Raw genomic sequence first — 11,755 nt, 5'->3', positions numbered from 1 at the left:
AGAGCTAGAGCCCTGCATTTCAGCCCGGGCCCGACGGGCCCCGACGTTTTTACGCCCCTCGGGCTGGGCTTCGGGACAATTTTCATGACATAGTTCAGACGCGGGCAGCGCTGGTGGAAACAACACGAGACCGTGCTACCGAGACTGTCAAGAACGGCTCGATGGTGTTTAGTGTCCCACAGCAGAGAGTGTGCCGTCAGCGCAGCTGAAGAGTTCTGCATTCAAATGCACGCAATAGGCTTAAGTTTGCCGCAAAGCATCGGCAAAATTACTAATAAACTAGTGTTTTCTGAGTCGGTGTCGCAAGGATGAAGTTGTCGATCCTGACTCGCCATCTCTTCATTAGACGCGCCTTTAGAGAGTAGTGCATCTTTACGGATTATGATCATAATGAAAAAGTCTAATTTAAATAATTTAAAGCTTTCTATAGATATATTTATCATGTCTGTGAGGCATGTATTCGCTGAGTTTTTTGTGAAGCGCTCCTGTTCAAGAAGAGACGGCAGAAAGCGCATCTCTTTATTTTCTTTATTTTATAAAAGCACAACGTTTTGTTGATATTGTGAGTGCACACAAATAAAAGTAGACCCTTTACAGTTACGAATGATGTATTACTCTTACCTTTATGAGCAAAAATGACAGTGTATCCACTGAAAAAAAACGCAAGTGATCGCGCTGGCGTCTCTATGTCCTGCAAAGCGCGCTTCAGCTTCCACTCTCTGCGCAAACTATTGGATATAGCGCACATTTATCTAGGTTTAACGTTTAAACATTGTTATATGTTTGAACTTTTTTATATCTATATTTATTTTAGTCAAGCCGTGATGATTTGAGAAGGCTAAATTGATCAAACATATGCTCACTGTCTGCCGCTGGCCACTTGGTCGTTACTTTAAATGCGTAACGTTAATTAGACTATGTGAGTACTGCTCATGTCTGAAAATAATATATGAAAAACAAAATTATTTTACATAAAAACATTAGGCTATAGCTTATATTTATTTAGTACATTTTAAAATTAATGTAAAAACTAAAATGAATTGTAAAACTGAAAGTATTTAAAAAAAAAATTGTGTTCAGCACGGTGGGCCGCATTTGAATTCATGAAATTCATGAAACCCGCGGTGGGCCGTGGGTTGAGAACCACTGATCTAGATGATCACATGATAATAACCACCAGCTATTAACATGACCCACAAGCCCCTGCTGACCTATCTATCTATCTATCTATCTATCTATCTATCTATCTATCTATCATCTTTTTAACTGTTAGTTACTGTAACTGTCTGCAGGTTGATATCTTAGTGGATAAATTTGTGTGCATTCAGTGGCTGGCAAATGGGCCATTTGTAAAATCCCAGCACCTATTCTAAATATTTGCCTTGATCAGTGTGCATCTGATGGAGAGGAGGCCTCGTATATAAATCTCCAGTCTCTTATGCTGACCTATCTATCTATCTATCTATCTATCTATCTATCTATCTATCTATCTATCTATCATCTTTTTAACTGTTAGTTACTGTAACTGTCTGCAGGTTGATATCTTAGTGGATAAATTTGTGTGCATTCAGTGGCTGGCAAATGGGCCATTTGTAAAATCCCAGCACCTATTCTAAATATTTGCCTTGATCAGTGTGCATCTGATGGAGAGGAGGCCTCGTATATAAATCTCCAGTCTCTTAAACATCAAGGGCAGACTGGAAAATCACTTACTTTGGGCCAAAGGGAAAAAAGGCTGAGGGTGGTGGTGGTGGTGTCAGGGGGAGTAACTGTTTGCCCCGGTCACACACACTCACACACAGGAGTGATCTCATCGGTCGGGAATGCTGGTGGTGTTTACCTATTGCAGCAAAACCCACCTGATTGAAGCTAATCTTTATGGGCTCGGCAAACAGGACTTTGCCTCATTCTGCATCAGGTGTGCGTCACAGCAGGAACACATCAGATTGCCATATGGTACATTAGATATCATAACTTAAATGATTTTAGCAAATGGCTGCAATATAACAAAGAGTGAAAAATTTAAGGGGGTCTGAATACTTTCCGTACCCACTGTATCTTGCCTCCCCCACACACATTTTCTCTGATTGTCTCCTCCAATTTGGCCTCGTTTTCATTCCCCCGTGAGAATCTTTCTTACTTTTTTACTTTCATATCGGCATGTCCTTGTTAATTGATTTGTCCTTTTAGTGCCTCTGATTTTTGTGACAGTCGGCGGGTAAGCAATTCCTTAATTGTCATCTGCCATAGTTTAGTTCGAAGGGAAAAAGGAAAACCTCAGCTGAAATTGAAGCTGAGTTTGAAATTAGGACACCAGCTCTGAAACCCGTTGAAAATTATCAGAAGATCAAAGTTGTGTCATTAGCCTCATGAAAGCAGATCATTCCGTTCATTCCATTTTCTTTTTCCACGCTCCCATTTTCCCTGTGCCCCTTGTCTCAGCCCGTGCCGTAGGGAAATGAATTGGTTATTTTTGGACACTGGTGGTCCTAAGCTTTAGTAATAGGAGAGAGAGTGGGTGTTCGGATGTAACAGTAAAAGCAGTTGAGTTTCCAATAAACCAGCACCCATTCCAAATGTTTACCTTCAGTGCTCTTTAAATCAGCATGGTGGAAAGGCACATGCACACAGATATATTTCTTAGATGTTAAATCATCTTTGAGGCCAAGAAGTGAGCAGGTAAAGTCCATCTATCCCACTTGCACTGGCTGGAACTGTTGGATGTGATCACAAGAGGAGGCTGTTGAGTTCGACTGGATCTGTAGCTTATCTTCTGTACAAAAGCACTGTCTTTTCTCAAGATCTGGGATTTGAAAGGAAAACAAAAAATGTATGTTTACATGGACTTAGTATATATGATTACCTGGTATTTAGAAGAAATGTGCTTCATACAAGGAAATGTGCAGTACACTAATTACATGGATCTAATTGGAGCAATTGAGGCAGCTAGGGTGAATTATTAATCCAAGGGATAATTGGTGTCCTTTACCTGGGATTGATTCCAGTTAACTACGTTTAATCAGTTTAGAGCTTTAGCATTAGGATAAAACAATCAATATTATTAAAATCACTCACATTTGCGTCTCTTTGGGTAGGTGAACAGATATAGTCATTGTGCTTCAATTGGATATAACATTGGTTCCTTTAAAAGCCAACATGAAAAAACTTCCTTAACACTGCATGTTGCTAGTCTTATTGGACAATTTCGTTTTGCATTTTATTGCAAAGAAAACTTTTGGCTTGATGACTTTTTCTCAGCTGAATTTACAAACCCTCTTATTTTTCATCCAACACAGTCTCATGACATTTTGTAACTATTTCGCATTGTAGCAAATTGGTGACATGGGTGCAGTTTATTTTTTAGTCCTTTTGTAGTGCTATTTTATCCTATTTCTTCTAAATATTACTATTTAGGTTTCATTAATTTTTATTTCAGTTTTAGTTTTAGTTGGGTATGTTTTTATTAATTTCCAGTTAGTAGTTTTGTTACTTCAACGTAAAATTATTTCAGTTAGCTGCTATGGCAACATTTTATATTTCAACTTTATTTCAATTTACAAAATGTTTTTAATAATTTTAGTTTGATGATAACTCTAGTTAGGAGTGAAGCTTAATGCCTTTTTTATTATAAATTGTACATTTTCTTTCAGATCACGTTGTGTGAATTTTTATGAAATTGTAACATTTTGCCATGTGGCTGGGTTGTTTTCATATACTGCCCGTTTTCATGACCCAGTCAATTCCTGATGGATAAAATAATAATAATAATAATATTAAAAAGAATTTAGTTAAGTTAAATAAGTTAAATAAGTTAAAAAATAACAAATACATAAATGTCAACCATGTTTTTCTCATGGACAATCCAGCTTCACTTCAAAATGTCACAATGCGTCAGTAAAAAGGGTTGCGGTTGGTATTTCATGATGAATTTAAAGGCCTGGGGTGAGTGAGTGTACAAGTGGGTGGCAACGGGAAGGGATTCTGTCATAATGCCAAGTGGAGCAGTGTGCCACTTCCACAGAGGGAAACCGCTCTGGAGTGGAGTGGAGAACAGCTTCGCTCATAAAAAGGGAACGCATAAGTGCTCGGCTAAGCAGTCTTCAAACGAGGGTCTCTTCTTTACTGTCAGGATATTCCAGTGCGCCGTGCTCCTCGGGAGGAGCGGGTAGTTGATCCCTTTGAAGTGGCCGGTGCTGGACCGAGGTTAAAAATGCTAAGAGACACCCAGCAATTCAGACTTTCCTTTATTATTCTATCAGGAACACTTATTTGTTTCGGACCCTTTCTTGTGGTGACTTACTTTAGGTACCCTGCTCATTACATCTCTCTCACTCTCACGCTCTCTCTCAGCTCTGGGTCTTCCTGCTCTCTGTCTTCATGGTAGACAGTGACAGACTTCCCCTGGGCCTGGCCTTTTAGTTGATGTAGTCATACTTGCCCCCCTCCCTCTCACCACCACCACCAACCATACGTCTAGGGAAGAGAAATGTGGAGGAAGAGCCGCAAGGTGTGTGTTCTAATCACTGGGACACACACACACACACCGACACACACACCTGCCCTCTGCCCCGTGGGCTAGCAGTTGGAGTTGCTAACACAAATACACCCTATCCTTCCGTAGACCACGTTCCTGCGCGTTCCCCGTGTTCCTCCAGACCTCTTTGTGTCCCGAGAGCAGTTCTTCCTGATCAGGCAAATAAGTAAACAAAATTAAGTGTGTTTGCTTCAGAAACAGCTTTTTTTTTTGTTCTGTTTTGAATTTAGAGGTTTAAAAACATATTTTATACAGTCAGGATGTACCTTTTTCTTGTCAAAGTATCTTTGTTTCTAAACCTCACTCCTTACTGTTACATAGGCAGCTATGTAACTTGCTATTACTGATTTGAAACACTCTAAAAGTAAAAACTCGTTCCTCACAGGAGGCATGACTCAATGTTAATTTCAGTAAAGTCGGACATTAGCTATTCGCTAAGCTAACAGTGAGATACTCTGTAAAAAAGTGTAAAAAATAAATAATATAATATTTTAAAATATTTTAAAATATTTTTATAGACACTTCTTAGTATTGAATGAATCATCCACCATGTTGCTTTTTTTTCCACTGAGCTTTACTAAAGCAACTTTCTTTCTATTCTATTCTATTCTATTCTATTCTATTCTATTCTATTCTATTCTATTCTATTTCCTTGAATGCATTTCTGGCACCATACTTAACTGTTTAAGCTACAGTAGAATATTGATGTGCATTATGGGCCAAAATATTATATATTATATTATAATATATATTATATTATATTATAAGACACCATAATTAAAAACAGCCTTGTGTTGAAAGTGCACCTAAAATTCTCCCTTTATAGACAGCTCACTAGATTTTGAAACAGATCAAGTATGTTACGTGTGCTCAGATGGACTTCATGTTGCTCAATCAGATTTAGTGACAAACAGGGCGGCGCGCTCCTGGCGAAGCGTTCGCTTCTCTTCGGGACTGTTGTTTCTGTAGCCTGAGGGAGAAGACGTGAGATGTGCTGGCACAACTGTGGCTGTCTCCACTAATCATGTTGGCTCCTTCTTTGTTTTATTAGTCCTGCAAGCTGATGCAAGGCTCTAGAAACAGCCTTTGTGGGACTTATATAAATAGACCTGTATAAGGCTTAACATGATAAAGAGTTATTAATCTGGTAAGCTGCTGAAAAGAAAAAAAAATACTGAGAAGGATGTCTGTGTGTGCTAGTGTGTGCGTAACGTGCAGAAAGAGCTGTTCCACAGGTGCAAAGGAAGACTAAAAAAGCGAACAGCCCCACAGAAAAAATGTGAAACGGTTCCGCATATGCCTTGAAAAGTTCCTATATAAAGAAGAGGACAGGAAAGATGGAGTAAATGAATGAGTCAGTGATAAAAAAAGTGGGAAAGGACTGGCAGAATAAAGCGATATTCCATTTTTATAAATATTGTCAAAGTTGTCATCTTGTATTACGCCGGTTTTATTTTCCTTTTAGATCTGGGTAATGCTCTTTGTAGTTACAGTAAATGAAGCTCTGGTGTGTGCCGGAGAGCTGAAGTTGCAAATTTAAACCAGTCTGTCGACATTGCCAAGTGAGTTACAGCTTGAATCCTTGCATTATTTTAACCATTGCTCCTTGAACAGAACTTTTTAATGTGAAGGAAATTCTTTAAACGGTTTAATGTTTGCCATATTTTCTTTCACTGAGACCCAAACAAGAGGGAAAAAATGTGTAAAATTTAATTTCAGGTATCAAAGTCAATTATCCGTTATAGAGCGTTCAATGTTTTAGAGGCCAGTAAGAAGCTTTTATGTGAAGCATTTGAAATACTAATTTTCAACTGATATAATAAAGACTGATACTATTAGTTGGCGCTGTACGGACCATCTGAACACTGCTCTGGCCGTCTACCATCTTCAATCTGGCGTAGTGATCCGGGCTGGAAGTGCTGAATTCAGGGGGCATTAGTGGGGCTTGTGTTTAGGAGTTGGACTGGAACGACAAGTCCAATCTGCAGTCCAATCTGGGGTTGCAGATGTGCTGATCTGGGATCAGGCGGCTGGATCTGACAGCCTCAATCCTTTTCAAAGCTCGGCACATCGACCAGAACATGAAAGACTGTAAAAAGCTGGTACTCGGGTTTAGAGGTACATTCACTTCCACTTCATGAATCTGTGCTTCAGCCATTGAGCCTGCCATCATTCGAACATTTACAGATTAATTCTTCTGCAGAAGTATGTTTTACTTATATATACAGTATATTATAATAATATATTATAATTATATTATTATAATAATTTATATTTACTATTATATCTTTACTATTATAATAACATAATAGTAAAAAAAATACTATTATATTATATTATATTATACTATATTATAATGCTAATCCATATATGTTTAAAAAATTAAGAGAATTACATTTTTTTTTGATTGTTGGTAAAATATCATAGTGTGACTCCCCCAAAAATGTAAATATATTTAATGAATTAGTAATGATTACTGATATTAATAATTATATATGTTACTTATATTTTTGGGGAAAAAACATTATTTTATTTTATTTTTATTTATTTATTTTTATTTTATTTTATTTATTTATTTTTTGTTAATTCAAGGTGTAAAATGTCATGTGGTGTGGCTCCCCAAAAATGTAATGATATTTCATTAATTATTAATTATTGATATGTAATTTGGAAAATTATATTTAAAAACTTTTTGAAATAATTATGATCTACATCTACAAAATTACTTTGAAATGTTATTCATATACATATTTTTAATTCATTCATTAAAATTCATGTACATTTTTTTTGTTGATAATTCAGGATGAATAATAAAAAAGGGAGCTGCGAAAAGACAATCTACCTTTCACCTCTGACCCTGTCGGAGCACTGGAAGCTTTTAGTCCCCGCTGGGTTTACTATATTTTGAGAGGGTGTGAAGTGACGGCCCACCTGTATGAGATTTACCCATGAGACCTCCGCCCCTTGGCCTATCTGGCTCAGACGGCGTCTTTTCAACCCTGCTCTCTCTGAATCCTCTGTTCCCGTGCCAGCCGCCAAACCTGACCCTGAGTGCAGGAATGGCACTGCAGCTGCCTGGGGGGTAGACGGAGAGAAAAAAAGAGAAAGGAGGGAAAGGAGAATCTTTGCTTCAGGGACGATGAGATTTAGTCATGAATGAGATAAACTGTGGCTTGTTTCAACATCTCTCCATTTCTTGACCTTCTGACTGTTTTTGCGTTACTTCCTTTTTAATACGCATAAGAAATAAATCACCAGAACTACAAAGCTTTCACTTTTTTACTGCTAATATGCTCCTCTGGAGCCGAATCAGAATTCAGGGACATGTTTATCCCTGTGTTGCTATCTTACCGTAGCAACTCTCAGCATCAGCAATATAAACAGCTTTTAACAGGCAGTCACAGAAGTTCCCATGATCCCTTGTTGCAGCCTCAGTACTTGCAGAAACAGGATAGAGAATGAATCACCACCCCCTCCACCCTTTCTTGTAAGTGCCAAAGAAAATCTGCTGATATTAGAACATAAATGCTTTGCGTTACCATGTTGTGAAGACGCTGGTCCTGGAATTTATGCTTTATCTGCTGCAAGCTGATTTTTTTTTCTTTTTCTGTGTGTTTTTGTCCAAAGGCAAGTTTGGTCCCATTTCCCTTCCGTCCCAATTAAAAGGCAAACATGCCTTTTTTTGTACCTTGCCCTCCCCCAAATGCACATTTTTATCTCTTCGATCTGAAGAAGAACGCCCACCCTTTCTGTATCCCTCACTTCCCCTTAGAAGAAAAATGCATCTTCCTCAGTTCTCACAGGTCAGGGTTCAGCTAGAGGGGCTTCGGGGGCTAAACAAGATGTGGCAAGCCTCGACATTAGCAGCTTAGATGAGCTTGCCAAAAACAATTACAAAACGCTGCAAACTTCTGTCTCACAGTTGTAATCAAAGGTTCCCTGCACAGATTTATTGGGCTGCTTTATTTACGGCCTTCCATTATAGCGGCAATATACACCCATTATGGGATATGACAAGGCTTCATGCTTGCTTACACCCCAGGCTGGTTAATATGGCAGTGATGCACTCACTCAGCAGCTAGTTCCTTCACGCTCTCTCATGCAGCTCCAACGGTGTAGGCAACAAGTCTTATGTATCTTGAGCAATTTGAAATTCTCGCATATGATCAAAAAGAAGGTGACGTTTTTGGGGTGTCCCCTACATGTCACATCCGTGTGATATAGATGGTCTGGGTGGATGTAAATTAACCGCACATGGTTTAGAGTTCCTTGTGGGTCCACAGGTAATAAAACTACCCACATCTTTGGTTTGCGTCCCCCATGATACAAGACATGCCTGCATCCTCTTCAGTCATACGAGTTTCACTTGACTGCCTCAGTTGACAGCTTTGGATGAAGTATATAACTCCTCAACCAGGTGCATTTAAGTGATTCCTACTGTGAACTTATTGGACCCATAAAAGCACCCTTGAGTTGCCAAAACGTCCCGACATAGATCTGGGTGTAGAAGCAGGTAAAGAGTCTTCTCTATCTCGGTCTTCAGCTGTTGTTGTGGCGAGCTTTACTGCACGGCACGTACTACATGTGTAAATAATAGCATTCCCACAATGCAATCACAATCTGCTCCATGTTGTTGAGCTTTGTTTTTAAATGAATATCTTATGGCTTTCGTAAACATGTCAGTGACAAATAAGAGGGCAAGGTTAAATAAAGGAAGCAAAATGTACTAAAAATCTAGTTTAAAACACACATGGCGAGTTCTTAGAAATGTACTGTGTGTTCCTGTTGGTATTATATATTTATGAAAAATTTTCAACAAAAGTTTAAATGAAGTTAATTTCATGTGGTATAACCAGAAACAGTTTAATATTTTTCAATATGATTCCAAAGTTAAACACACACACACACACACACACACACACACAGCATTTAATTTATTTACACAAATCACTAATTTAATAAATATCTTTTTAGAGATTGTATCATATGATATTATACAGTCTGAACTAGGGGTGCTCCGATTGATCGGCTACCGATCACTATCGGCCGATAATCGCTTTGGGATGATTGATTGGTGGTCTCTATAAAGGCCGATCTCAAAAAAAACAATCTCAAGCTGATGACGCTGCCGTGAGAGGTTTGGCATGACATGCAGCGGCACCGTCTCTGTCCGGCGCGGGTGAAATAATTATAATGCTGAAGGTGAGGTACAATTCATATTTCTTCATTAAATAACGTATAAAGTCATTTGAAAACTTTCTGTGAGACATAATTTCACAAACCTTCTGTACCGCACATGGACTGCATACGCACTGCAAACGGAGTATGTGTGAACCTGGTGTAACATTGCCTCACATACAGCTCACGAAATTAGGCTTGTGTTGTGTGTAAGCTATTGTGCAACAATTGCACGATTGTCAAAACAAAAATACAGTGCATGATCAAACATTTAGATGAGATAAATATATATTTTTGAAAAATGTCTAAAAAAAATCCCCCCCTCCACCCCTCAAATTAAAAAATCCCCTCTCACAAGAGTCACCTAAGAGGGGAATTCATTTTCAAAAATGAAATTCAAGCCCTGAATAAATGTCTAAAAATCTTGATGGGATCATCACTGTAAATAATTCTACATGATAAAAAGAAGGCTTTAAAAAGATCGGTACCGGTGATCGTATCGGCAGATACTGCTTTCTGTGATCGGCGATCTGTGATCGGACTCAAAAATCCTGATCGGAGCACCCCTAGTCTGAACTACCCTTGCCAAACTATTTAATATATCACTACTTAATTTTCTTTTCAGGAATCTCATTCTTATATTGGCTTTTTTATTTTTTATTCGTAAAAATATTAATGTATTAGTTATATTAATTCAGACATAGACGAGGTATATTCAAGTCATTTTATGTGAGAATTGCATACTTAATTTATTTTTAAATAAAAATTACAACAAAATTGACATCTTCTTTTAACGGAGGAGGACTCACTCATTTGAAGGCTTATCTCTTTCTTCTTGGACTCTCTTCACCTCTTAAAGAGGTAAATGCATTCCTGTTCTGTTGGAAGTTGCTTGTGTTTTTGTACTGCTGATAATAAGGTGCACAAAACGTTGGTGTCTCTTTTGAACACAGGTTTTCTAATTGAAAGGGCTTTTTTGTCACTCTAGTGTGTGCATCAACACTTTCTGTCAAAGACAAATGTCCTTCGATCAGAGCTGATGCACTGTATTGTAACCTTTGGTAAAGGGAAAAGCACGCCACTCTTTCACGGCACAATACCATTTTGGTTTGACACAAATATCTCTTCAGGCAGACCTTCGTTGCGCCTTCCTCCACGTTTGTATCCTTGACTGCCATTGGCTGTTCAGAGGCTCAGGTGGTTCTTTAGGTATATCCAAATGGATGTATGGCACACCGCTTGTTTACAATGTTCTTATCAAGGTTAGCAGCTGTGTCACTGTACTTCTACAGCAGATAAACACTTTCTGATGGGGATGATTGTGAATTTGTGCTGTTGGTTAGTGTGTATATTTGCTTTTGTGATAAAATGCATTGCCTACATAGATTGTAACATTCTTCCTAGGACTTCCAACAATGCTTGATGGTCACTCAATATTGTTTTTTGTTTTTTTTACCCCCCTCCCAAGGTGCCACGTGATGATGGTAGAATCAGCAACTGAGACCATTCGAACAACACCCTCCAATCAAAATGGAGTCAGCAGCCTAAGCAGCCAGTCAGACGGCGGAGGAAGAGAGGGCGGGTCCAACGGTGACATCAATGGGGAGATCAGCCCGTTGGATTTACTGCATCTTCAACAGCAGCAGGTGTGTGTGTATGTGTGTGCGTGTGTGTATGTGTGTGTGTGCAAGAGACCCTAAGTCCTCTACCCTGACTTTAAGGAAGTGTGTTTAGCTGTTAGTTGTTTCTTGTGCAATTCCCATGTCTTGCACAACCTATAAACAACCGACTATATGAAGCAAACTGCGTCACATTGGTTTCAACATCTCACAGAGTTTATTTTTGTGGTGTATAGTATTACAGCTTGTCATTTTTCAATCATTCAATGGGAACAATATAAAAATGAAAGGGATGGTTCACCCCAACATGGAAATTTTGAAAATTACTTGTTCGCATTATGTTGTTCCAAACCTCGATGACTTTTGTTCTTGTGTGGAACACAAAAGGTGATTTAAATAAATAAATAAATAAATAAATATATAT

At 38.5% G+C, this 11,755-nt stretch overlaps 1 protein-coding gene across 4 annotated transcripts in view; it reads left to right on the top strand.

The window, feature by feature from the left end:
• Positions 1–11,755, top strand: part of LOC107675840 (forkhead box protein P4-like) — a 143,996-nt gene that overhangs the window by 40,684 nt on the left and 91,557 nt on the right. For all 4 annotated transcript variants that reach the window (XM_016470316.1, XM_016470317.1, XM_016470314.1 and 1 more), the window contains exon 2: positions 11,181–11,358. In XM_016470316.1, coding sequence (XP_016325802.1) covers positions 11,191–11,358 — 168 coding nt within the window. In that variant the 5' untranslated portion in view covers positions 11,181–11,190. The remainder of the gene's footprint in view (positions 1–11,180; positions 11,359–11,755) is intronic.

The sequence above is a fragment of the Sinocyclocheilus anshuiensis genome, unplaced genomic scaffold, assembly GCF_001515605.1.
Source record: "Sinocyclocheilus anshuiensis isolate Anshui unplaced genomic scaffold, SAMN03320099.WGS_v1.1 scaffold1640, whole genome shotgun sequence".
Lineage (NCBI taxonomy): Eukaryota > Metazoa > Chordata > Actinopteri > Cypriniformes > Cyprinidae > Sinocyclocheilus > Sinocyclocheilus anshuiensis.
This window is presented reverse-complemented; position numbering and strand designations above follow the sequence as displayed.